A 24,302-nucleotide genomic window follows, 5' to 3' on the forward strand; every position below is an offset into this window, starting at 1 on the left:
CGGCATTGCGACGCTTTGAAGCTCTCGGAAGCGGCAGTGGCGGAGCAGTAGGCAAGAGGGTAGCAACGAGCCCATTCCCAACTGCCGCTACGGCGAGCTTGGACAAGAAGGGAAAGGGAAAGGCGAGAGAGGTGGAAGATGTAATACGGGAACAGGACGACCCAGCCGCGCCTCTCTCTACCGGGCTCAGCAGCGGGACGACTCCTGCTACGACGACGAGTGGAGCGAGCAGTACGGCGGCGCAGCGTTCAGCGGTTGAGGAGCACATGAAGGATCTCGATGCACTAGGACGAAAGGTGTGGGAGCTTCAGTGCGAGTTGGGTAGGGTCTTGAGCACTATGCCCGCTGCGGGCTCGACAGGAGACGATGATAGTTCGGAAGATGCGGACAAAGGGGTGTCGCGCTCAACGCAAGAAGAGCGCGGATCTGAAGTCGCTCATCAGGAGGGGCCCGTGCCTTCCGGTGAAGAAGGGGCTCACCTTGATTCAGAATCCTACTCGTAGTTACCTCCCTCTCTGTGCTTTGTCATAATATCGAGCTGCTCGCCTCCCTACCAATCGATAGAGTTTATTTGTCTCTCACGATGCGACTGAAGCCCGCGACAAAGACTGTGCCTTGAGCGCGAACCACGCCGCATCGGCCGCTGTGAGTAGGGGTCCCCACTGCTTCAACCTCCATCACTGACCTAAGCATCAGACAAGGCAACGAAGGGGGATAAGGTTGATTTGATGATTTCTTGAACCCGGACAGAAGAAGACGCAAGACGAAATACCGTCACCGCTCAACTGGTGGTCGCGGGGGTAGGAGGGAAAGCCGCAGCTTAGTTCTCGTAGACCCACTGGTCGATGGCGCGCTCGTACTGGATGCCGGCAGCCTCCTGACCGAACCAGAGCTCGAGCTGTGCAGAGGAACAGGAAGTGATGAGTCAGTCGAGGGCTGCGGATCGAGCTGAGGGCGGAAGGAAGGATAGCTCACCTCCTTCTTGGCGGACTCGACGGCTGCGGGGTGGGGGAACGAGAGAGAGAAAGAGGGTCAGTCTGAGCAGCACAATGCGTTGTTGAGATGCTCGTGTAATCACCGTCGCTGCCATGGCAGATGCTACATTCGCGAAGTAGGGGATGAGGAGGGTGAAGAAGGAGATCGGCTGGTGAGCGAGGCGTCGCATTCAGTCTACTGAAGCTGCTGTCACTCACTTGCGTCCGACGTCGATGGCGTAGTCCTGAGAAGCGCAGATGTGCGGGCAGGGGCGGAGAGAAAGCGAGAGATGGCTTGTCAGTCATCTTGGATGATGCAAGGCTTCGAAGGTGCTCAAAGTACACTCACACCACGGATAGTACCGGGGGAGCTTGCCAAAGGGTTGGTAGCACCGAGGAGAATTCGTCCTTGCTTCACGACGTCTTTTCCAGCCCAGCACATTGCGACAACAGGGCCGGAAGACATGTACCTATGAAGAAGAGAGAGAGGTGTCAGAGGTGTCGAAGGCAAGGTGAAGTCACCATGCTCACTTGACAAGGCCGGGGTAGAAGGGCTTGCCGGCGAGGTCCTCGTAGTGCTTCTCGATGTGCTCCTTGGAAGCGTGGACCATCTTGAGGTTGACAAGCTTGAAGCCACGGCGCTCAAAGCGGGAGATGATCTCTCCGGTGAGTCCGCGTTGGACCTGTCGAAAGGGGAATCGAAGGTCAGTAGAGGAGCGGTAAAGTTGACAGGTCAACGATGAGACGTACGCCGTCAGGCTTGACCTATGGGCGGAATAAAGAGATGTCAGCAATTTTGTGTAGTTTTATGGAGTCTTTCTGGTCTCTCACCATGATGAAAGTGAGCTCAGATGCCATTTTTGATGATGCTGCAAAGGGGTATTGGGAATGAAGAGGAGGTGTTGGCAGTCCAGTCGAGTCCACTTTCGCTTGCTCCACGTTGGCCGGCCGCCCACTTCTTCCCGCGCAGCTGGCTGGGCTCGCGTGGATACGCCTCCGTTCCGATTGCGGCTCGAGATTAGAGCTCGCCCTAACTCCACGTCGATTTGCTCTCGCACTGACCTCTCGATGCACGCGTGCAGATCGCAATCAATCCAGTCGACCTAATCAATCCTCGCCCGTCGAGCATCCTCCGCATAGCCCAATGATCGTCTCGCCGCCCCTGTCCTCACTTCCCTCTCTACGCAATCATCGCGCCTCCCCCCATAACCCAAACCCCATCGACCTAGGCACCCTTCGTTCTACCCACCCTTCGTCCTCACACCGTAACCTCGCTACACCACGCCATTCTCGTCAAGGGTCTGAGCGACGTCACCACTGTGACCTCGCTCGGACCCCCGCCATCGCCGTCATCAAGTCACGGAGCCCACGAGGGATATCCGGAGCTAGGGTTCAATTGCTCTGCAATCTCTTGAGCCCGCCACTCTCACATGGCCGTGTGATTACCTGCACAGCGAGTTGATGTTGAAGACGGTCTCAGGGTCGACAAAGAAGCGAAATCGGATTGAGGATAAGGTGGGGCCTTCGCCTATGTGAGGTGCCTTAGATACTCCTCGAGACTTGACAGATCGTAAACATCACCGTCTTCACTCATCATCATTGAGCAAAGGGCATGCCGGACCACCAGGAAGGAAGGCCTGGCCGGGCGGTCCGCTTAACGGCGTGTACTGTCGGGCCGGGCCTTCCTTCCTGGTGGTCCGGCATGCCCTTTGCTCAATGATGATGAGAAAGTCGGTGCTGGCCTGACGGCGGCTAAGAGCATCTATCACGCGTGCCTGCCTTTCCCAGATGAGCGAGAGCACTGCATCCTTCAGCCGACAGTTCGATGTCAAGACCTTGGTCTAGCGCGCATTTCAGGAGACAAGCAGCTATCCTATTGGATGAGCTCGCGTCGCCGCGACGCCCCCATGCCTTCCCAGAGAGTCCTCATCGCCTACCAGCGAAATACGGTCCTGCTCCAGCTGATCAGGATCCATTACAGCTTGAACCGCGGTGAGCGAATGGCTGGAGGCTTTGGAAGCGGTATGCACGAGAAGGGCCGCCGACCTCTGGAGTCGTCACTCGCGGCTCAGTGCGGCTGAGTGGCAGTCGAGGGGGGGCATTGGACAACCTAAACGAGGTGGTGCCCAGCGCTCGAGCTGCTGACCTTCGAGCTGCAAACAAGCAGGTGAGTACAAGTGATGACATCCCGTTGCCTCGGGCAGATAGCAGCCAAGCCCTGCTGCTAGTGTATACATGCTGACGCTGCGTGGTCCCTGCCGTCATTCTTCTGATCGCAGCTGCGCGCCTCAACCAGCCTCCATCCCTCATTCATCAACGAGCTCGACGATGTCATTGCTGGGCGAGCTCCCGTGTCGCTGCCATTCCCCAACCTCGAGCTCTACGGCTCAGTCTACTCTCTGGTCCGCGACGACGCCAGGGAGAAGAAGATCTTCTCGCGCGGCTTTAACACAGTCGTCGCCCGAGTATAAGAGCTGTTCGAGGCTATGAGGTCAAGGCCGGCTGGCGAGCGCGCCGCGCAAATTGCCGGCTACTACACAAAGGGGCAGCTGCGCAATCTCTTCCGGCACATCACGTCATATGATGCTGGGAGGCAGATACACGAGCGGCAGCTGGCAGTGTACAATGGCAAGAGGCTAGGGGAGCTCTTTGCCACAATGACGCTGCAAAATAGGAGGGCAAGCGAGTTTCGCCTAGCAGACATCCTCGAGCAGCAGGACGAGGATGCCATCGCCAAGCACTCCGCCGGTCGCAGCGACTATCTCCTTCATACCGGTGTGCCAACCAATCCCGCGTACAAGATCGTCAAGGACGACGGATCCTTCAGCAAGAAGCCTAAACCGACCAAGGTGCAGGCACTGGTGAAGACGCGGGAGAGGACGGCTGTGGCCCCGATCAGCAAAGGCAAGATGTCGGCGGAAGAGAAGCTCGAGAAGCGCCAGTCAGTAGGGAAGAGATCGCCAAAGCGCAGTCGTCCAGAGGTCTGACGTTCGTCCTTTCACGTCCGTACTGCAGAGAATTGCGCTCGGGCGAAGGCGCCCGTGATCTGGAGAAAGGGGACAAGCCTTGCGACATCTGCACGGTCGTCCTCACCCACGACATCCTCACCGCAAGGATGCCGGGAGCCGTGGCGAAGGAGGGGTATCGCATCGTCTGGCACAACGCCAGCCTCGATGCGATCAAGCCGCGGCATCTTGGGTTCGACTACGCCAACAATGCCGGTTGGGTGAGTTTCAACGATGGAATCTTACCGATACGAGCAAGCATCAACTGACGCCTGTGTCATCATCTGGCTCCTGCTGCACGAAGCTGTGCCATGGCTGCAATCTGCTCAAAAGTCGTAGGCCTCTCGCATGGGCCAAAGAGCAGATTCAGCAGGTCGCTCTTGCGCTCATGATCGTCGACCAGGACGGCTTCATGGCGACGCCTCCGCCGCCTAGGCGAACTCCCCTCTCCGAGAAGGAATTAAAGGCAATCCGGTCAGTTCGTTGTTTTGGCAATCCTGTTGACGTCAGCTCACTGTGGCCTCGAATCTCCGTATTCGCAGTGGACAAGCAGATGTGATCATCCATCACATGGAGACCGCCATCGAGCTTGAGCCGTGGAAGAGGGGAGACATAGACAGGCAGTGGGTCGAGGAAGAGTTGGCGAAGAGGTGACAATCCTGCACGGAGCTTCAGCGCGTCCAGAATACTTACACGCTACCGTTGCACGCCACAACCTGCTGGCATCACGCAGCCATAACTTTATTCTACGTAGAGAAGACGTATATCTCAGGTAGAATAGCACGTTCATAGGCATCAACACCCGCGTCATTCGCATCGATATGAATGAAAACATCTTACACGGTTGGGCGCTGCGTGCGAGTCGTGAGCAGGTGAGAACGGCTGGTGGGCGCACCCACATTCGTCTGCCTGCCTAAGATCTGAGCTGGTAAAGCCACGGTAAGAACTTCAGTCGCCAGCCGCTCTGACGTGCCTGCTCAGCTGATGGAGATTGAAGAGACGAGTGGGCAGGGCCGCAGCGCCATGATCAGTACGGCTGGTGTCAGCGAGCAATGAGAGAGCCTGGGAATCTCACTGACAGCGACCCGCACTCCACTCATGCACGAAGGACGGAAGGAGCGCCCCCAGCCACGTGGTTTTCCCTGGCCGTCGAGCTCTCCCGCTCATCCCGTCGTGCGTCCCCTCCATCGATGCAGCTCGTTGACACTCTCCTCACCATCAACTTCGAGGTAACGACGACTCTGACTTAACGCAAGACTGTTCTCCCTCTTGCTGCTGCCATGGTCGTGGACGCCTCGTCCATCGAGGCCAATGTCCTCTTTACGACGTCGGGCGCTCTGGTGGATTGCGTAGACAAGAAGATGATGGCCATTCTGAGAGATGGAAAGAAGCTCATCGGCGTACTGCGATCGTACGACCAGTTTGGTGAGCAGGCAGGGTGGAGGTGGTGACATTGGTCATTATACTATACTGAACACACCGGAGTGACCGCGCTCTGCTCGATCAGCCAACCTCGTCTTTCAGGATACCGTCGAGCGAACCTACGTCGGAACCGACTATACCGATATTCCCATGGGAATCTATCTCGTGAGGGGAGAAAACGTCGTCATGCTTGGAGAGATCGTAAGTCTCTGCGTTCGCTGCCCTCTCTCGGCCGTCGAGTCTTACCGTCTCTCTGTGCGCTGCCAGGACCTCGACAACGACCCACCCCCGGCGGTTCGTCCCGTCCCTGCTGAATCGATCTCACAGCTCATGATGGCCAACAAGGAGCAGCAGGCTCAGAGGAGAGCGAGGGAGAAGAGGAAAGCGGAGTTAATGAAAGAACAGAAGGGCTTCTGTGAGGAGGGGGCCGAGGGAGATAGCTACTGAGATGAAAAGGACGATGGCACGAGGAGCCTCGCGGGGCAATGCCAAATACTTTGCACAAGAAGAGAACGTCAGGAAGACGGGCCCGTCACGCGCGTCGCACTGCTTCACAAAAGTCAATTACGTCAACACAGGATGGAAACAAGAAGGAAGATGGGGCACAGCGAATAGAGAGAGAGGGGGAGCGTGACAAGGCGTGCAGGTCAGTGCCTGCCTCTATGCCAGTCGCGCATGGAGTGGACGTTGTGGTTGTACATCGACGTTGCTGGTTTGTCGCGGGGATGCGGGCGAGCTCGTGACCATTGAATGAGGGGAGCATGCTGAGTGGAGATGTTTTGAAGTGCCGCGTCGCTGCGTCTAAGCCGGTCCGAGATCCCTCATACCTTCTTTTGCACCTTGGTATCATCCGCACCCGTACCGCCCTACGCCTGCGCCTGAGCGTGGCCTGGCGCCGGCGACGAGGTGACCGCATCTCCACCCGCACCGGCAACCCCGATAGCCGCGCTGCCTCCCAATCCACCACGAATGTGGTCCAGCAATCCCTCGATCTCGTTGGGCATGCCCGGAGGCATCTGGCAGCGACCTTGCGCATTTCCCCTCAGCAGCTCAAAGACGCTCATGAGCAGGGCCCACGGGTGAGGGCGAGTGACCACGATCCTCTCCAAGAGCACACGCAGCACTTGTCCGCGAACCTCGTCCGTCGTCTCAGCGTGGCCAAAGATGTGGAGAATCGCCAGACTGAAGTAGGCCGAGTGGCTTGATGGGTAGCGCAGCTGGTTTGCACAGGCGGAAAGGACGAGGTAAATACCCTCTGGGTCGAGCGTGAGGATAAGACCGCGAAGCAAGGCCAGTGTAGCATCATTCTCCGGGCTGCCAGTGAGCGCGTTGCTGCCGCCCTTCTCAAGAGTGTTGATCGCCGACGTCAGGACGAGCGCATTGACCATCGGCACATCGTAGCGGGGCTCCCACGAGCCGTCACCCATCTCTTGCTCGTCGCCAGACCCGGAGCGCAGGAGCACATCCTTGAGCGAGGCCGGGAAGCTGCTAGGCGATCGACTCTGGCCCCACAGTGCCAGCGCCGACTTGAGCTCGGCAGGCAGCGCCCCTTCGTAGTCACTGAGCACAAGGGGCGGCGACGACACCTCGGGCAGGCGGTCGATCTTGAGGTTGGGCGCAAAGGGATCCGGCAGACGACGGTCTCGAGGGAAAGCGCTGAGCACGAGGTTGCGCATCTGCGTGCACGTGTAGGGGACCAAGTCGCACAGCGAGTGATGGTACGCTGCGAGGAAGTCGGGGAAATCGTGCAGCAAGACGAGGAAGATGCGTAGAGTCCCGCGGTAGAGGGAGCGCGACGTGTCTTGCAACTCGGCCTTGCGAAGAATGGGGCCCAGGAAGCGCAGCAGAGAGCAGAACAAGCGGTGGAACGCCGCCCAGCCATGCTGTCTGTTGGCAAGCAGCTTGGGCATGAAGAGGCGGTGCGAGATGAGGCTCATCCACGAAAAGGTGAATCCGGGGAAGAAGCTGGGCTGTAGCGTGTTAAGTGTGTTGCTGATGGCGAGGAGCGACTGCTGGTACGTCGTTTGCAGGCTCGATTCGGCCACGTGCAGGTCATGAAGCAAGGTCGAGAAGAAGCGGAAAAATGGCTTCTGCTGGAAGTGTGGGCCAAGCTCCTCGTGCGACTGGGCCAATACCAGCACGACGATGGAGAGAATTTTGGTCAAGTAGTGCACCTTGGCCTGGTCGTGATTGACGCCAGCCGGATCCGAGTGGTACTTGATCATCAGCACGACCATCTTTGAGAAGGCGTCCACCGGCGAGAAGATGCCCGTGGCCAGCGATCCACCTGCAGCCTTCTGCTTGATGTAGGAGTCGACGCCCACCTCTGTGCAGACGCGAATGAACATGGAAGAGATTTCTTCGCCCTTGAGGATACCCTGCGCTTGAAGCTGAGTGACAAAGTCGATGAAGGACTTCTCTGCGTTGGGCGAGTGCTGGAAGAGGCGGACCCACTCGGCGAAGCAGAACGAGAGCTGCTCGCGGAGAGCGGCGTTGCCCACGTCAGCCTTGGTGCCCTTGAGCCCGTCGAGCTCCTCGAGGAATTGCGTCGCCGTAGCCGTCGCCTTGCCCTGCTGAGCTGCGCGCTCGAGCGCCTCGATGATGTTGGAGAGCTGGCCCCGAGTGGCACAGGGGGGATCGCGAAGACACTCCAACGCAAGCTTGGCCGCAAAGTCGACCATCGCTGGCTTAAAGTCGCGCATGATCAGCTTGGTGAGCTGGACGTCCGTCTCGGCAATGTTCATCAATCCAGCACGGACGAGGCTGACAGTGACGGGGACGTTGAACTTGCGCTCGTCCTCGGCGTACACGAGCCATGCCGTCACTTCCTTGGCGACCTTGATCGAGACCTCGCACAGACGCTCCAAGAGAATGACGTAGACGTCACGCGCCAAGCCCGTCTCGCTCTTGAACAGCAGCTGAACGACCTTTTGCGAGAATGCCAGCGCAGCCTCGTCGCGGTTCATCGACTGCGAGGCGATGACAGGAACCTGGCGCACCACGTCGCGCAGCTCGTGGCCTTGAGGAAGCGTCGTGATGCCCTCATCCGGCCCCGCCTGCGCGAGTAGCTGCTCAATCTCGACGACGCACTGATTAAACTTGTCCAAGCTCTGCTGAGCGGTGAGAGCCCCGCCCTCTTCGTACGCGCCATCGGTGATTGCCTCTGGCCCGCCCGTACCACTCGCCGCGCTCGCTGCTGCCGCTACTGCAGCCGCGGCGGCGTGACGCTCGTCCTCTCCGCCTCCCATCGACGGCGTCCTTGCAAAGTTGCCAAAGTCCTGGTACACGCGCAATTGCTGTGGTTGCAGGCCCTCGTGCTTGAGGCGAAGGCCCTCGGGCAGCGTAGCAGCGTATTGAGACGTCGTGAGTGCGCCCGCGTCCCAGAAGAAGCCTCGCCCGCGCTGGCGATGCTCACGGCGAGAGCTGTACGCATTGGCCAAGCCATCGTCCACTTCAGGCATCGCCTTGTCCATCGCCGCCTTCTCAATGACCGAGCACGCCAGCTCCAAGTTGTCTTGCATGATGCCAATGACAGCCGGCTCAGGGAACGTCTGCTCGGTGAACCCACTCTGCAAGAAGAGCGTACGCGCATTACCGACCATGCTGGCTCTGAGTGGCTCCTTGCAGGTGACCAAAGCCAGACTTCCCGCGAGGTTGGCGGCCATCTGGTGTGCAGCATCGCGCATCTTGTTCTCGTCGCCCTCCATGGCAAAATCCTTTGTGACGAGCTCACGCGTCGATATGGAGGCGATGGTGACGGAACGCTCCACGACGGGAGCGACAATCTCGCGGATGGCGCGGTCGATGGCGACGTAGACGAGGCGCTTGATGGCCGAGTTTTGAAACAGAGCCAGCTGCGGATTGATCTGAATGTAGTGCGGCAGGTTTTGCAGCATTTGCGAAAGCGATTCCGTGTAGGCACCTGCGGCTTGCATGGCTTGCTCGCTGGGCTGCTGCTGGGGAGGAGGGCGGCGTTGATCTCTGGCGCCGAGAGCAAGTCGCTCCATCTCCGAAGTCGGTGGCGCACCCTCGATGGCCTGCTGCTGCTGCTGGAGGGCGAGGTGAGGTTGTTGCGCTTGAGGAGGAGGAAGGAGCTCGCGCGAGCGGATGATGGACGACGGTTGAATGTCCTTCAGATCGACGCCGAGACTCTTGCAAAGGACTTCGATCTCGAAGCGCAAGTTGAGCTTGAGCTCCGGCAGCTGGTAGAGCTCGGCGAGCACGCGCAGCACAGCATTGAGCCAGGGGTTCGGCAGCTTGAAGACTCGTGACTTGCTGCACTGCTCGAGAACCTTGGCAACGAACGGAACAGCGACGATGAGACGTCCCGAGTCGTATCCCTCAATGAGCAGCAGCTTGAAATCGATGTTCTTGAAGCGGATAGGCCTGTCCCGGGCGAGGGTGATCAGACCGAGCCACGATCCAATGTTTTGCAAGGCCTTGCGACTCTGCAGCGTCGAGACAGTCGACTCCGAGTTGATGAGGCGCTGCGCCAACGCCAACGTCTCGCGGAGCACGTAGGCATCGAGCTTGGCGTCTCCGACTGCCTGAAGGAAACGCAGGTAGAGGCCGTGGAAGTTGGGCTCGAGCTGACAGCGCTCAAGCGTGAGGTAGTGGGCGAACCAGCGGAAGATGCGAGCCGTCAGTACAGGCCGGACGTCGGCGAGCTTGCCCTCGAGGTTAGAGGGCGAGAGGTTGTTGATCGCGAACAGGACCTTGTCCGACGCTTCCTCATCAGGCTCGACTTGCTCTTCGCTGCCGAAAGGCTCCGCTCCTGGGTCGACGGCAGTGAATGCGGGCCGATTGGCGCCATTGCTGTCAGTAGTGGCGACCGCCTCTGCCGTCACTGGGGCCTGGGCCGCGCGGTTGAGGATAGCTGTGACCTCCGAGTGAGGCGGCAGAGCCTGCAAAGCTTGGGCCAGCTGCGGCCAGTCCTGCAGCCGCCCCTGGAAGCGTTTGAGAGCTTCGAGGCCAAACTCAAACATGGGCGAGCCGGGCTGCGTTCGCAGGGCGTCGAGACAACCGCGAATCGCGATACCGAGCGCGACGTAGTCAATGAGCGAATGTTGGATGAGGTCACCAAACAGGTGAGCCGTCAACCTGAGCTCGGTCGGCGGGTAGCTCTTGATGTACCGCTGCTCATCAAAGAGCGTGTGGACCATGCAGGCAAACAGCTCCGTGTCTTGCGTACGCTCCGAATTCTTGAGGCGCTGCAGAATGGCAACGACGTCCTCGACGCTGAGCTCCTGCTTGTACATACGTCCGAATGTCTCGTCGCACTCTTCGTGTATTTCTTGGGCGAATGAAGCGACCTCCATGCCTGGTTCCTGGCTCTCAGAAGCACGGATGGGCAGAAGACGAGGGTGAAGCTGCAGAGCCAGATTGCGTACCATCTTGAACGCCTCGATATCCTCCGCCGACATGCTTTCGCCGTGCGTGCGGAGGCGGCGCAGAAATGTAGCGACAGTCTGCACAGAGGGAGCGACGAATTGCTGTTGCTGTTGCTGACTTGCATCCTGCTCCTGCAGCGCCAGCTCCTCCTTCAGCTTCTCGCTGAGAAAGTCCAGTGTGGCCCGCATGAATGTCGTGCCATGCTCATGTATCAGCCGCTCGAGGAAGAGGTCCGCGTTCAAAATCTCTCTGCGTGAGGCCAAAGCCGCCACGTCGAGTGCAAAGAAGAATGGCTTGGCCGGGTCTGCTCGAGCTTCGAGTAGAGCAGGCAGAGCCTTGAGGTCTTGGGCAACATCAACGATGCGCGTCACATTGGCCGGGTTGTTGAGATAGCTGCGGACGAGGCTCTGCAGGACGAAAGTCCGGTTCGTCTGGTAGGAGATGTGGAAGACGAGCTGGTGTCCCGGGGCGCTTGAGAGGAACATGCTCATGAGCTTTTGGGAGAGCTCCATGTGGATGGGGTTCCAAGGCTCAGGAATCTGGACGAGGCCGATGAGAAGCAGCTCCGGCGCCTCCTTGATGAAGCGCTCCAGCAAGTGCGTCACGCCCTGCTTGACGTCTGGCTGCTGATCCGCTGCGAGCAAAGCCAACGTCTCTACGAGGTCCAGCGAGTTCCACGTCGCACGCTCGCAAGCTGCGACTGACTGACGAATCGTCGTGCTCGCTCTCTGTACATCAGCAGACGTCACGACGCGCCTTCCTGGTACCGCTGCAAACGAGAAAGTGTCGGCGTCGAGGCCCAACAGGCCTGAGAGTATGGTGAGCTGAAGAATCTTTTGGTTCCAAGGGCCCCAGAGACCAGTGACTGCCGGGGCCTGAGGCGTCGATGGCGCGTCATAGGACGAGGCGAGCAGCGCCGCCGCAAAGCCTGACCAGTCGGCGTTGGCCAGAGGTCGGAAGCCTTCGAGGTCATCCAGCGCTCGGATTGCGCGTGGCCAGGTGACGGGTCTGAACGTTGAGATTGCTCGCACAAGGAGCGACCAATTGGTGACGTTGTCGCGGCCGAGATCGTCCGGCGAGACGGCGAGGAGGCCGGCAAAGAGGTGGGCGACGGCGTGCTCGTCCGGAGGAGATGACTCTGTGAGGCCAAAGCGCGCAAAGATGGCGCGAACGGTCTCGACGTTGGAGATCCCAGTAGGGCCCAGGTCGGCGAGAAATCCCGGCAGACTCTTTTTGATCCTGAAATTGGCCAGCGCCTCGATGAGGGCCCGAGAGAAGGCTTCTGACCCAACACGCTCTGCGGCCGAGGCTACCAACGTCCTCCTCTGGGTGCGGCCAAGGACAGGCGCATCCGCACCATCGCCGTCGTTAATGAGCTGCTGTAAGAAGATACTGAGTTGCTTCGGGCTGAGTGGCTCATTGGATGTCGGTCGAAGAGCATTGAGCGCAGCGCCCAGCACTGCGGAGCCTGTGCCGCCTCCTCCATCTGGAGGGGCTGCGGGCTGATTGTTCATCCCGCTGCTGCTGCTGCTGCTGCTGCTGAATCTGGCCGCCCACTGGACGGCAAGCCTGTTGCGTCTCTCAGTCGCTGGTGAAGTTGGCGATGTAGGAGCTGCGAGAGCCCAGAGGAGCACAAGTCTCTCTCGCCTGTCGAGATGATCAAAATCCTCGAGGGGAGGTACGTCGCTGCACTTTGCGAGAACGTCGGCGAGTAGAGATGCTGACCGCGTATCCTGTGAGCAGGCCTTAAGCTCAAGCGCTAGCAACTGCTGAAGGACGCTGGAATTGTCAGAGGTAGCGCGAGCGTCGAGGAGCTTTTCGAGAAGCGCGACGTAGACGTCAGGACCGAAACGTTGGCAATGCTGCGCGAAAGGCGTGAGTGTGGTCAGCGATGGGCTGTAAGCTTTTGCTCGGTGCACTCTTCGCCATCACTCACCCTCCGAAGCTCTTCCTGGTATGCTGCGAGATTGTCTGGGGTGACTGTCGAGATGAGAAAGTTGACCTGACTCTTGACGACGGTGAGATCGCCAGCCTTTCCTTTCTCGGTCTTGCTCGCCTGTCGTTCCTGCTGTTGACGTCTCTGGTGCAAAAGAGCCGAAAAGCCCCTTCTTTGATTAGTCGAAGCCGTCGTTGCGTTCGTCGTCGTCGTCTCGTTGGTGGTGCTGGTAAAGAAGAGGATGCGTATATGCGCGACGACGAGGGCGACGACGAGGGTGAAGCGAAGGAGAAGCTTGACGAGTGTGAAGAAGAGGAGAAGAAAGGTCGACGAGTATGATGCGTTGCACACGGCAATGCAATGGCCGCGAATACGTTGGTGATGAGGAGGAGGAGCAGGAGGAGATGGTGGATGGATGCCACGAGGTCGTCGTCGTGCGAGGAGAGGGAGGATGACGAGGATGGATCACCCGCTGCAGCTGCTGCTTCTAGACGCTCTTGAACTCTGGTCTATGGGCTGCGTCTCCGTCGTAGCAAGGGCGAGTGCGCCTCGACGATGATGGTGGTAGTAGTCGTGAGACTTAGTTAGGTCAAGGGTCGTCGTCGGCTGGCTGCTGCGTGCTTGCTTGCTTCCCTTCAAGTCGATCTCGTCTCGTCGTCGTCTGTCCCGTCTGCTCGCTGCTCGCTGCTCGCTGCTCGCGCTCAGAGCGGAGATGACGCTGTCGCCTGCCTGCCTCCAGTCTCGAGGGGGACCGAGTCGAGCCGCTTAGCCCGCCGCGCACTCGCCCACGCACTCGCCCGCCTCACCTCGGGCTGAAATTGAGACTGGCTCGACCACCGCCGCCGCGTGCTTCGCTCTGTCCGTCTGTCCGTCCGTGGAGGCGCCAAAGAAAGGACGACACAGAAGCAACAGCAGCGGCGGCTACTTCTGCCTCTAAACACGGCAAGAAGCTCGAGCTAGCATATGGCCTCCTCAGCAATGGCCTCAACTCCACAGAAGCCGCAGCCGCCGCCTCGGCCTCCTCTGCGACAGCTCTTGGCCCCCATCTTCCTCTTCACCACCGTCGTCTCACTGGCATTCAATCGCGCCCGCCTCGCGCGAGATCGTAGCGAGGAGCATCGTCGGCACCTTGTCGCCTACCACCTTCTCGACGATGAGCTGCGGAGACTGACGAGGGGGCGAGGAATGATGACGACGCCTCTAGAGGACGAGAAAGCTTTCGCCAGCCGGTGTGCGAGAGCTGGGATTGACTTGCGAAGACTAGGAATCAGGAAGGAGGCGCTGCCGGCTGGATATCTAGATCGAGACCAGGCAGCGATGGCATCATCTTCTGCCTCTACGGCTGGTGTGACGTGGACTCAAGCTCTCTTTGGTGGGCAAGGTACCACTGAGAGGCTCAAGGAGGCAATCTCGAGAGCTGCCTCCTCTCTCAAGGCCAGCTTTGCCGGCGCAGCAGGCGGAGGCGCTGCCGTGGGTGGGCAAGGCAAGGGAGAAGTCTCTGAGCAGCAGCAGGACGAGTGGGAGCAAAGTGAGCGATCAAGACAAGAAGCGTAGTCGCTACTCGAGAGTCAACTCGCTGACCTGTCTCTCTCTACAGCCTTGCTGGCCTACGCAGCTTCAGCAGAACGAGCAGAGGAGGCTGAGAAGCGGCGAAGAGAGGAGCAGCAGCAGCGACAAGCCACTCTGCACGACACTCAACCTCGATCATCGCATTCGACGTTCTCAGCGTCACACTCGACTTCCTCGTCACCTGCAATGATACCCAGTGATACCCCGCTGTCAGGAGACAACCAAGGCGCGCCACGACCGCCGCCCACGTCAGCTGGCCAGACGGGGGGACGACGATTCTTCGTGTAGTCTCCGAAAGCAATCAAGGAAAGCATTGCATTTGCATCGATGTCTGGATGAGGGGTACAGCTCCTTTTCCGCAGCAAAAAAGCGAGTGAAGCATCGACGAGAGGACGATAGACGACGAGGCCAGGATGGATGGAGTGAAATGTGTCGGAGAAACTGGTATGGCGACAGGAGAACCCAGGCCGCAAGGCCGACGGAAAGCAGCGGTGAGCATGCCGAGGATGCTGCTTGCTGCTCAAATCGGTGCATGCAGCAATCGTGCCCTCCTCCTGCCCCTTCCTCTCTCGCCTTCTTCCTCTTCCCTCATGAACGATGCAGGCCCAGACGTCCCCCTCGCCCAGACCTCTGTTTCAACCGCTTGAGCCCCAGAACCACTCCTTACGAGCATTTGATCCAACGCTGATCTTTCGGACGGCTCCGTCACGATGATCCTCTCCGGACCCTGCGCAGGCAACGTGTTGGGTGGGGCCGGGAAGCTCGCAATGGCGGGCAGCATCGTTTGCCCATCTGCGAGGCTCGCCATCGTCGATGTAGACAAGGACTCAGGCAGTAATGGAGCCTGTCGGTCAGGTAGCACGGGCGTGGCGATTTTGGGGTGCGCAGAAAGGGAGAGATCCAAGATGATCGCTTGAGCTTGGACATGACCTTGCGAGTAAGACTGGCTGGAATTGGACTCAGTGGAACGGATGGAAGTGGAGCCAGCCACAGTCGGGAGGTAGTACTGGCTGCTCAAGATCTCGGAGAGCGGCGAGGATGAGCTGATGGGGCCCATCTCTGGAGTTCTGGCCGCCGAAGAGGGCACGCTTCCCTCCTCCGATGAAGAATGTGCAAGCAGTGGTCTCCTCTCCTCCCGCCCGGTGATGCTGTCCGTGTCTGTCCATACCTCACCACTCGTCGAGATTTCGCGAGGATCAATGCTCTCGGTGTCTCTTTCGGAGTTCGAGCCACGACTGTAGCGATTGTCAGCAATGGCAGCCGTCTCCTCCGACACCTGGATTAGGGCGGCAGCCGTCGTTGTTGTAGGGATCTGGGAAGTGTGATGCTGATTCTGCTGAATAGAGGCGACGGAGGCTGACTTGCACCGATTCACGGGAGGGCGCTCTTGATCTGAAGCGTTGGCGCTTGCGTCTGGTCCGGACGAGAGCGCTGCGGTGCTGCTGGTCGTCGCCTCCTGTATCTGAGGGGCGATGCCGCGCGACTCGCTGCGATTGTGGCGGGTAGATAGTTGCCATGGGGACAACCGGATTGTCAGATCGCCTAGAGATCTCCTCCAAGCAAAGCTCCGCCTCTCGGCCCTTGCCTGTGCCTCGCGCTCTCGCACGCGACGACGCCGCTGCTCCTGACGATCGTTTTCGCGCTCTCGAGCTGCAACAGGGTCACGCCCCGCCATCAGCTCCCTCATATCGGCCCTCTTCTGCTCCTCGTGCCTCGCTCGTTCAAGGTAGCACGGGCGCTTAACGACCGCTCGAATCTTCTCGATGATAGCCTGCGGGCTGTGAGCATCGAGTTGCTCGACTGAGCTCGCGACTTTCTTCTTGTAGACAGGCAGGTCGTGGGAGGAGTAGGAGCCTTGTCTCTTGGGTTGCGACCTGAGGACGTCGACAAGGGTCGTGGTGATCGGAGTGATCGGGCCGTCTGCGACGGGAGGCGAGGTAGGAGGGACATTGCTGGGAGGAGCGCCGTGGTTGGGAGCTGCACTGTTGGCGGAGAGAGCGTCGTCGTTGGGATAGGCGTCGTTGCTGGCAAGAGCACTCTCGTTGGAAGGACCCTCGGCATCATCACCTGGCGAGCGGTTGCGTGGAGGAACATCAGGTGCAGCTGCTGGGACGGCATCCGGATCGTGATGCGGATCCTGGTCACGCCAGAGCCAGTAGCCTGGCGGCAGGCCGTCACGGTCAATAGAATCCGCATAGGACGGCACGCCCGGTTGTTGGCTCCCACGATTAGCGATGGCGAAGTCGTTGATGCGGAAGAGAAGTCCAGACGGAGTGTAGGCCAGACCACTTTCAGCGTGCGGCGGGAGAATTTTGGGCATCTGAGTGTCGACCTGGATCAGTAAGTCATAGCGGACACGCAGATCTTTGAACTTGGTAGTGGGTTCAGTGCGATGCTGCGGGCTTTGAGGTGTCGCTGCTGGAGCTTCTTCTGCTGGTGAGCATCGTAACGGAGAGGTAGTGGGAGTAGAGCGCGAGAAAGCGGACTTCGTGCTTGGCGAAGAGGATCCCGAGGAGCGGGAGAAGAAGGGGAATCCCCGCTGCTCGTTCTGCTTCTTCGCATCATGCTTCTTCATGTAGCGATCGATGACAAAGCTGCCCTCCCAGTAGTGCTCAAACGCCCTTCGCTCACTGAAAGCGAAGGATCCAGGCTTCCTGTGCTTGAGCTTGAGCTTCACGGCGCTTCCCCAATCGAGAGAAGCCATGAGGGTGGGAGGAAGGATGACTATCTCTCCTCCCGGACCCTGGGTAGAGACGCTCTTGAGGACGTTCATGCGCAGGTTGCCGTCCACGAACAGCCCCGCGAAGTGGGGAAGATTGATGCCAAAGCTGAAGGGGTACCACTCGCCCGTTGTGAAGCTGGTATGGGCCCCGGTGGTGAGCGACATGTAGGCAGCGCCTTCCGGCCGCCCATCGTAAAAGTTGGTCAGGCCTCTTGCTACTCTTCTGCGTGCTGCAGTGGGTCGAAGTCGCCGAACAACAGGGGGAGCAGCGAGGCAGAAGGTCTTGGCATCCCATGGGAGACGAAAGGGCTGAGATTCTTGAGGCAGTCGCCGACGAGGATCGATCTCCTTGACATTAGCCACATCTTCATAGGCGTTGTAGCTACACGTACGCTCGAGTAATACTGGCGGCGGGCCTTCTGGAGCAGCGGGTGGAGGCCAGACTGGCACTGGCTCGCTGGGCTGAACGACGATGATTGAGGTGGCTCTGTACGTGCATGCATGCAGCAACAAGAAGGAGAGTGGTGTCAATGGGATCGGGTCATTTTTCTCCTCCGACGCTAGCCTCCGACCCTCACGTCTGGTCATTATGGGAGATCGGAATGCCGCAGGGCATTGCCTTTGTCGGCAGCCATCTGACGGTAGCCCGAATCTCGTAGCAGATGGTAGCCTCTCTCGGCGTGCGAAAAGGGGAGTGCATATTTGCCGCATATTTGAGCAAGCCCGAAGACGATGCTGCTGGCATCTCTTGCGTCGTGATCGTTGGAGGTAGGTCGAGGGGCACATCCTCCCCTCCTTGCCTGCGGGTACTGTCCATGTTCCTTTGTCGGGCCCTGCGGGTAAAGGCGTACTTTGTGACAGAGGAGGGGATCTGAGTAGTGAATGGGAACGTCTCCTGCCAGGCAGTGCCCGGCGGGTCTAGTGACTCTGACCAGTCGATTTGCTCCAGGCTGGCGCACTGACTCTTGAAGCAAATGCCTCGGTGTCTCAGGAAGTCGATGCCGTTATGGAGAGTGTAGGCTTCGTACGACGTATCCTCCCTGACGACGTCCTGACTCTGCGGTCTGAGGTTGCAAAAGTGCCTAGGGAGAGGGCACAGGCACAGGAGCGACCGCAGGTCAGCTTGAGGGCGAGGCAGTGCGCAACGCATCATCGTCCTGCGCACCTCTTGTAATGGCCAAGGAGCCGAACGTCCACCATACCCAGCTTCCAATGATCCCTGCTCTGCGATACAACACGAACGGTGCCGGTTATGGTGTCGCCCGGGCGGTAGATTCCGTCGTCGTGAACAGCCTTGTTGACCTCCAGGTGAATGTGCTTGGGGTCCTTGTGCAAGGCATCGTCCGACCATTCCGTGAGTTCAGCGCTGGACTTGCGTCGAGCGTCAGGTCGGAGCCAGGTAGAGAAGCTAGAGAGACGGCGAAGACGACTGCAGGAAGTCGTTGTAGATGGCGAGATAGCAGGGCCTGCCTGCGCCTGCCCTATTGATGTTGGTGGTACGTGAAAGCCAGCGCCATCCATATGAGCAGCTGCCGGAGCTGAGGGATCGGAGTCGGAGGTCGTGGCGGCCCGGCCAGGACGAGTAGTAGCGACGGTCAAGCAGCTTTGAGGCCTTTCTTGGCCATCAGTGGCACGCCGACCTCGTATCCGCTGAGCAAAGTTGGGCATAGCGTGGAGGGAATGAAGTAGCCTGGTTTGGATGCCGGAAGGAGTGTGCAATGCGGGCGATGTGAGCAATAAGACAGGGAGCAGCAGATACGACGATGTGCAAAGGTATCAATGGTGGGAAGCAAGGATGGAAGGTCATTGACATCGAGCGTGAGAGCGAGTAGGCAGCCGCCTGCCTGCCTGCCCGCCTTGCCCTCTGCCGCTGCCTTCGCATGCTTGTCGTCGCCCTCGAGGTCAGTCGTGTGCGTTCTGCGCTGCTCAGTGGAGCGTCACTGCGTCGTTGCAAGCCGTGCTCGTCGTTGCTTGTTGCTTGTGTTGCTTTGATTGGCTCTGGGCTTGCTGACACCTCGAGTCTCAGCCGAGTCGTCCTAGTGTTGGACTTTTCGCTCGCCCTCTGCACGGGCCCCGGCCTTTGTCGCTTTGCAGCCTCGAAAGCGGGACGGCAGGCAAGGGGCGGGCGGCACGGCGGACAGAGCAGTCGAGGGGGAGTGAAGCAAGCAGCCAGCTTGCAGTGGGCTCCAATCACCACTTCACTTGACCTCCTCTCCTTTGCACTCCATCATCGTGCTCAACATCATGTCGGTCGTGCCAACCGTCGAGCTCTTTACGACCTCAATTCTCAGCAACCATAAGGTCCGCCATCGTCACGAACGCTACCTCGCCGTCTTTGCCGCCAAGCGCATCGACTATGTATATCACGACCTCGCCTCCGATGAAGACGCAAAGAAGCGTTTCAGGAGAAAGGCAGCCGATCCTCAGATACCTAACATACTTGTTCATAATGAGTGGCGAGGAACATTCGAGGAATTTGAAGAGGCAGTCGAATTTGGAGAATTGGACCTGTTTCTGCGCATAGATCCAGCCAAGGTGGCAGGCCCGAGTCCAGTGCCGGCGCCAGCAGAGGCACCGACAGAAGCAGCATCAGCAACGCCAGCCACGACCTCAAAGCTACCACCGGCACCGACCGCAATGCCAAAGATGGCTCCCGCAGGCTCCGGCGCGGGTCCCCGCCGTAACTCAATGGACGACTTCCTCGACTCACTCGAAGCTTGGAAGCCTCAAATGGACTCCATGTCAGACGCAGACGTCAGTGCTCTCCTCGAAGAGGGAGAATCCTCAAAGGCTCGTCAAGCCCACGCCGCCGCACCCAAAGCCCCTCAAGATACGCGCGACTATCCTGGGCACCGCAAGCCAAGCGCAGAGGGAGCGGCGGCGCAGCAGGTCAAGCGAACCTACTTTCCTTCAGAGAAGGCGGGGACCAGACCATTACGCTTACCCAAAATGGGAGATGGAGCTCGGGCTGCTTCCTCGCCGGTCCTCAACAATTCGTCCTCCCCCAGCTCGAGCAATGACACGCCTATCTCGCCTAGAAGTCCAGCAGGTCATTCACGCTTCTCCGTCAGCCAGAACTCCTCTCGCGCCTTGGCCGCAGAAGCGTCTGCAAGCGCATCGCATCGCACCTTCTCTGCTAGACAGCTGCGCTCCGGTCTCGACTCGGGCAGGATGTTGCAGGACGTCATGGGCGAGCTGAGGGATTCGGCCTCATCGCGAAGGATGTCGAGACATGGCGGTGTTGGCGGGGAGGCCGATGCCCTCCTCGAGGAGCTGGGCCTCGCCGATCTCAAGCTGACAGAGGAAGAGGCAGAAGCCTTCCTATTGGACGGTGCAGTGCCTGAGGGCTTAGAGCTTGGGGGCTCCAGATTGAAGCGGGGAGGCACAAAGGCACGCGAGCATGAGGCGGCAAGAGATGTCGCCGAGAGGGCTAGAACGCTTGCTGACGAGAGGAGAGCAAGTGCGACTGTTGCCAAGGAGAGGAAGGAGAGGGAGAGGGCAGACTCGGTCGAAGGAGCGAGTGTCGATAAAGTGCCCGCGCCAGCTGACATGTCCAAGAAGACGAAGGAGCTTCTGGAGAGAGCCAAGGAGAAAAGGGCAAGCAGGCAGATTGCTGCTAGTGCTGTGGCGCCGTCGGTGACCGGCGATGCGGATGGCGTAGCAGGTCCGGAGGCCTCGGCGAAGCGCGAGTCCTTGCTACCTGCGGCGATTCTTGAGAAGGCTGCGCAGAAGGAGGATGCCGGAGAAGTTCCGCCCGAGGATGTCCACACCAAAGAGAGCGGGGAGGCCGACGAGGAGCCATCGTCAGTCACGACTGAGGCTGATCCAGCAGAGAAAAACGGCGGAAAGCAGACAAAAGGTGATGCCGCGCCTTCACGCGAGGAGTCTGAGGAGGTAGAGACAAGCAAGACGTCCGAGGATGCCACGCCCGACATACCTACGCCAGCCGCTGAGCCTACCATAGAGTCAGCAGCATCAAGCGAACTACAGCAAGAAACGCCTCCGCCTGGTCAGACGGCCGCTGCTTCGAGCTCCAACGTCGATCAAGCAAACGACTCTCCTTCTCCTGAGGAAACGCCCAAGGTCCGACAACCCGCCCTTCCCGCATCCACAGTCGCGCCGCCACCTCCAGCAGCACCGGACTTTGCCACCAACGCTCGCGCCGCGACAGCAGGCGAAGACGAGGAGATTGACGACCTCTTTGCGAGACTGAGCGGGCTGGGTGAGAATCAAAGGCTCTCGGCTGTCTTGGGCCCTTCCTCGTCGTCTGCTCAAGACAAGCCGACCAGCGAGGAGAAGAGTGGTCTGAACGGAGCTGGATTGGAGAAGGTGGATGAGGAAGAAAGCAAGGCGGATGAGCCTGCTGACAAGGGCGAGGAGCGCGGGGCGAGCTCTACGGCCCCTCGAGAGGCGGTGACGCCTGCCTCGCCATCAGCAGGCCAAAACCCCTCAGCAGCACCAGACAGCGTCACCTCCCCAACCTCCTCCGCGCAACCTCTCTCCGCCGCAAGCATGAATCGCTCCGTCAGCAGCACAAGCAATGCGAGCGGCACCTCATCCTCCGCCTCCTCCTCTGCCCGCAAGGCTCGACCAAGTGAGCCAAACTCAGCAGGCTCGCGCAAAGGCATGGACCTCACCCGCCGGCCATCGTACAACAATCTCGCCTCTCCGCCGCTGCGACCGAGCAATGTTAGCGGTGGCGCACCGAACTCTGCCCCGCCCGAGGGATACCACAGTCCTGCCTCGCCCACGTCACCGAAGAGTCCGACACTGAAAGCTCGCCTGAAATCATTTGGCTCTCTGGGCAATCTGAGCGGAGCGAGCAGGAAGAGCTCGTCCACCAGTGGTAGCAGAAGTGGGACGCCTGCGTCTCCTCCTGGGTCGGCGGGGAGTAAAATGTCCTTCAATGGGGATGCAGTATCCCCTTCTTCAAGCTTAAGGAGCCAGAAGACTTTGAGTCAGATTCTGAGGGACGCGGATGCTGCTATGGCTGGGGAGGATGACGATGATGAGGATGGAAGTGGTGTGGGACCGACAGAAGAGGATGAGGCGGATGATGGTTTGGGAAGGGCGGAGATACGTATTTGAGCAGAGCAGGTCAGACGCTGCGCCGCGCCGCGCCGCGCTACTATACCCCATCAGCGACCTCAGCGACAGACATTGTAGCATCGCTATGCCATTGAAAGCTATTGTACATTGCAGCGAGCCGCCGGGCCTATCCTCTCGGTCCAAAGTACTGGTTCCTGAAGTCTTTCTGGTCAACGTTGCCCTTGTACCTGCCAGTGGTTGCATCGAATTGCGATTGGCCTTCTGAGCGTCGCTGCGCCGAGGAGGCATCGCCGTCGCCCGCTGTGGCGGCCTTTGCTTGGCCATCGTCGACGGCTTCTGCTGCCCCTCTCGGCTTAAGCTGTAGCGTCACCAGCCTTCTAGCCCATTTGCCAAAGTCTTGCACACTGACAGCGATCAAATCCCACTCGGGCCCTGTAGGGACCGGTGCAGTAGACGCCTTGGCTTTTGCTCTCCTTCTACCCTCCTCCGGGCCCTCGCCTTCTCCTAGTTCCTGCTCCATCTCCTCTTCGTTCATGACCGGCATCCAGAACACCAGCCTGCCCCCTTCCTTCAGCATTCTGCTCGCGAAGCTCAGCAGATCGTCCAACAGATCATTCAGAGCGTACGGCCTCGTCGGAGGTACATAGTCCTCTTGCTCGTGGGAATAGCCGCCCTTTTCCTCCAGCCAGTAGGGAGTATCCCTCTGCCGTGCCACGTCCCGGTGGCCGAGACGTTTAGCTCCTGCACGTACTCCGTAGGGGGGATCGGCTATGATGGCGTCGAGGAAGGCCGGGCGTGAAGGCCCTGCGCCGGATGAAGATGCTGCGCTGGGATGGAGGAGACGCCATGGGTGCTGGGTGATATCGCACGTCAAGCAATCTAGGAATCTCCCCTCCAACCCATACTGTCTCGCCGCCCTCAGCACGCCCGTCTCCTTCCAGCACCCTGGGTCTTCCTTGACCTCCTTGCCTTTGCCCCTGATCATCCGTCCATCGATGTCTGACCCCATGACGTACGCGCCCAGCGCTGCTGCTGCTACCACGAGGGAGCCTGTACCGACAAAGGGGTCATAGATGATCTTGCCTGGTGCCGACATGGCCATCTGCGCCATAGCGAGGGACATTTCGCTCTCCATGCTCGTGTTGCCTATATAGCTGCGCTTCTTGAGATCGAGGCGATCGATCCAATCGCGAGCGAGTGTTGGTGGTTGGCTCTTCGACCCAGAAGCTAGAGGGGGCTCGGCTGTAATCTTCCTGCCCACTACGACGAGCCGCAGCGCCTGTGCCTGACTTGCATGCACACGATCAGTCATATGTGCCCCTTCGATGCCCCAGCGCTCCTCGTACCAGCACCACTCGAAGTCTGGTTTGCTCAGGTTGATCGGCCCTTCAAAGTCGAGGAAACGGCATGAGTCGATGATTGATCGCTTCTCGTCTGCGGTCAGGCGTAGGCCAAGTGAGGCTACGTCCGCCTTCCAGCTGAGTGATGGTGGCTGAAGGTGAGAGTAAGACCGCTGTGAGGAAGAATGCTGTAATGCGGATATTGTGCCTTCGCGAGTGGTTCCGACCGACCAGAGGTGGATGATGTTCCGGATTGCCGTGCACCGATGAAGGAGGGTGGAGGCGGCTGCATCTGAGGGAAGGGCTACGATGCTGAATGCTCTGCTGATATCATTCTGAGGGTTACATGACGAGTCATGATGGGCGAGGATGTCGGCATAGGACCATGCGGTGTCGTGCGACGATGAGTCCGGCGGGAGAGGGAAGAAGGTGATCGGGATGTCATGCTGTTTGGCTACTGACTCGAGGACAGGAATGCGGAATGTCGGATGAGAGAGGGGGTAGACGATAGCATACAAGCGCATTGCCGATGTAGATGGATCAGAGCCTTGGCTCATCGTGGTTGTTGATGCTGCCGCTGATCACGAGAACTTCGACAAAGATTGAATCAACTTCGAAGGACAAAATCGCCCTGTCTACTTCCGTCCTCCTCTCTCGTGCGACGGAACGGGAAGAGGAGAGAGCGACGAAGCTGGCAAGACTGAGCGTCGTCGTCTGGCCCGCTGCTCAGATGAACGAACAAGGGGCAACGCAACGCGGGGAGGCGAGGGGCCCGACTCGACGAGGGGAGACGGAGAGTGCAACACTCGCTGCCCATTTCCCTTGGCTTTGCCTTTTGCCATCTCACCGCGACTTCTTCAACATCATCATCATCCTGCCGCCAGACCCACGCTC

The 24,302-nt window shown here is 59.3% G+C and overlaps 9 protein-coding genes across 9 annotated transcripts; 5 read left to right on the forward strand and 4 right to left on the reverse strand.

Annotated features, from left to right (window-relative positions):
- Positions 1–820: 820 nt before the first annotated feature.
- BDZ90DRAFT_264506 (nucleoside diphosphate kinase) lies at positions 821–1,832 on the reverse strand (the record flags this gene model as incomplete). The annotated part of the gene is made up of 8 exons (XM_025508640.1): positions 821–898; positions 976–998; positions 1,079–1,098; positions 1,194–1,219; positions 1,324–1,444; positions 1,506–1,657; positions 1,725–1,739; positions 1,806–1,832. 8 exons carry the CDS (start codon positions 1,830–1,832, stop codon positions 821–823), a joined length of 462 nt encoding a protein of 153 aa, XP_025362611.1.
- Positions 1,833–3,258: 1,426 nt separating this feature from the next.
- On the forward strand, positions 3,259–4,893 carry BDZ90DRAFT_159705 (hypothetical protein). The gene is made up of 5 exons (XM_025503603.1): positions 3,259–3,915; positions 3,990–4,200; positions 4,284–4,453; positions 4,522–4,629; positions 4,734–4,893. The coding sequence occupies exons 1-5, from the start codon at positions 3,461–3,463 to the stop codon at positions 4,753–4,755; spliced, it is 966 nt and encodes a 321-aa protein (XP_025362612.1). The 5' UTR covers positions 3,259–3,460; the 3' UTR covers positions 4,756–4,893.
- A 341-nt stretch (positions 4,894–5,234) lies between these two features.
- BDZ90DRAFT_231770 (LSM-domain-containing protein) lies at positions 5,235–6,262 on the forward strand. The gene is made up of 3 exons (XM_025505990.1): positions 5,235–5,404; positions 5,487–5,602; positions 5,669–6,262. The coding sequence occupies exons 1-3, from the start codon at positions 5,260–5,262 to the stop codon at positions 5,846–5,848; spliced, it is 441 nt and encodes a 146-aa protein (XP_025362613.1). The 5' UTR covers positions 5,235–5,259; the 3' UTR covers positions 5,849–6,262.
- Positions 6,058–12,786, reverse strand: BDZ90DRAFT_159670 (Not1-domain-containing protein). Its single transcript, XM_025503602.1, has 2 exons — positions 12,729–12,786; positions 6,058–12,654 (listed from the first exon to the last, which is right to left on the reverse strand). The coding sequence occupies exon 2, from the start codon at positions 12,304–12,306 to the stop codon at positions 6,268–6,270; it is 6,039 nt and encodes a 2,012-aa protein (XP_025362614.1). The 5' UTR covers positions 12,307–12,654; positions 12,729–12,786; the 3' UTR covers positions 6,058–6,267.
- Positions 12,496–13,130, forward strand: BDZ90DRAFT_159623 (hypothetical protein). Its single transcript, XM_025503601.1, has one exon. The coding sequence runs from the start codon at positions 12,684–12,686 to the stop codon at positions 13,065–13,067; it is 384 nt and encodes a 127-aa protein (XP_025362615.1). The 5' UTR covers positions 12,496–12,683; the 3' UTR covers positions 13,068–13,130.
- A 915-nt stretch (positions 13,131–14,045) lies between these two features.
- BDZ90DRAFT_259835 (hypothetical protein) lies at positions 14,046–14,585 on the forward strand (the record flags this gene model as incomplete). The annotated part of the gene is made up of 2 exons (XM_025508194.1): positions 14,046–14,256; positions 14,326–14,585. The coding sequence occupies 2 exons, from the start codon at positions 14,046–14,048 to the stop codon at positions 14,583–14,585; spliced, it is 471 nt and encodes a 156-aa protein (XP_025362616.1).
- Positions 14,586–14,596: 11 nt separating this feature from the next.
- On the reverse strand, positions 14,597–19,008 carry BDZ90DRAFT_279145 (hypothetical protein). Its single transcript, XM_025509152.1, has 3 exons — positions 18,185–19,008; positions 17,598–18,101; positions 14,597–17,506 (listed from the first exon to the last, which is right to left on the reverse strand). The coding sequence occupies exons 1-3, from the start codon at positions 18,685–18,687 to the stop codon at positions 14,818–14,820; spliced, it is 3,696 nt and encodes a 1,231-aa protein (XP_025362617.1). The 5' UTR covers positions 18,688–19,008; the 3' UTR covers positions 14,597–14,817.
- A 206-nt stretch (positions 19,009–19,214) lies between these two features.
- Positions 19,215–22,238, forward strand: BDZ90DRAFT_231773 (hypothetical protein). The gene has a single exon (XM_025505991.1). The coding sequence runs from the start codon at positions 19,264–19,266 to the stop codon at positions 22,105–22,107; it is 2,844 nt and encodes a 947-aa protein (XP_025362618.1). The 5' UTR covers positions 19,215–19,263; the 3' UTR covers positions 22,108–22,238.
- BDZ90DRAFT_219466 (hypothetical protein) lies at positions 22,235–23,965 on the reverse strand (the record flags this gene model as incomplete). Its single annotated transcript, XM_025504401.1, has 3 exons — positions 22,235–22,549; positions 22,607–23,732; positions 23,811–23,965. 3 exons carry the CDS (start codon positions 23,963–23,965, stop codon positions 22,235–22,237), a joined length of 1,596 nt encoding a protein of 531 aa, XP_025362619.1.
- Positions 23,966–24,302: the final 337 nt, after the last annotated feature.

The sequence above is a fragment of the Jaminaea rosea genome (genome assembly GCF_003144245.1).
Source record: "Jaminaea rosea strain MCA 5214 unplaced genomic scaffold BDZ90scaffold_5, whole genome shotgun sequence".
NCBI lineage: Eukaryota > Fungi > Basidiomycota > Exobasidiomycetes > Microstromatales > Jaminaea > Jaminaea rosea.

Excerpts from the sequence above, each read along its gene's own strand:
- BDZ90DRAFT_159705 (XM_025503603.1), top strand. The coding sequence starts at position 3,461 with ATGAGGTCAAGGCCGGCTGGCGAGCGCGCCGCGCAAATTGCCGGCTAC. Across the intron at positions 3,916-3,989 it reads GAGAAGCTCGAGAAGCGCCA|AGAATTGCGCTCGGGCGAAG; the intron begins GTCAGTAGGGAA and ends TCCGTACTGCAG. Across the intron at positions 4,630-4,733 it reads GAGGAAGAGTTGGCGAAGAG|AGAAGACGTATATCTCAGGT; the intron begins GTGACAATCCTG and ends TATTCTACGTAG.
- BDZ90DRAFT_231770 (XM_025505990.1), top strand. The coding sequence starts at position 5,260 with ATGGTCGTGGACGCCTCGTCCATCGAGGCCAATGTCCTCTTTACGACG. Across the intron at positions 5,405-5,486 it reads GCGATCGTACGACCAGTTTG|CCAACCTCGTCTTTCAGGAT; the intron begins GTGAGCAGGCAG and ends CTGCTCGATCAG. Across the intron at positions 5,603-5,668 it reads TCGTCATGCTTGGAGAGATC|GACCTCGACAACGACCCACC; the intron begins GTAAGTCTCTGC and ends GTGCGCTGCCAG.
- BDZ90DRAFT_159670 (XM_025503602.1), bottom strand. The coding sequence starts at position 12,306 with ATGAACAATCAGCCCGCAGCCCCTCCAGATGGAGGAGGCGGCACAGGC.
- BDZ90DRAFT_159623 (XM_025503601.1), top strand. The coding sequence starts at position 12,684 with ATGGGCTGTAAGCTTTTGCTCGGTGCACTCTTCGCCATCACTCACCCT.
- BDZ90DRAFT_279145 (XM_025509152.1), bottom strand. The coding sequence starts at position 18,687 with ATGCCCAACTTTGCTCAGCGGATACGAGGTCGGCGTGCCACTGATGGC. Across the intron at positions 18,102-18,184 it reads CTCCTTGGCCATTACAAGAG|GCACTTTTGCAACCTCAGAC; the intron begins GTGCGCAGGACG and ends CCCTCTCCCTAG. Across the intron at positions 17,507-17,597 it reads ATCTCCCATAATGACCAGAC|AGCCACCTCAATCATCGTCG; the intron begins GTGAGGGTCGGA and ends ATGCACGTACAG.
- BDZ90DRAFT_231773 (XM_025505991.1), top strand. The coding sequence starts at position 19,264 with ATGTCGGTCGTGCCAACCGTCGAGCTCTTTACGACCTCAATTCTCAGC.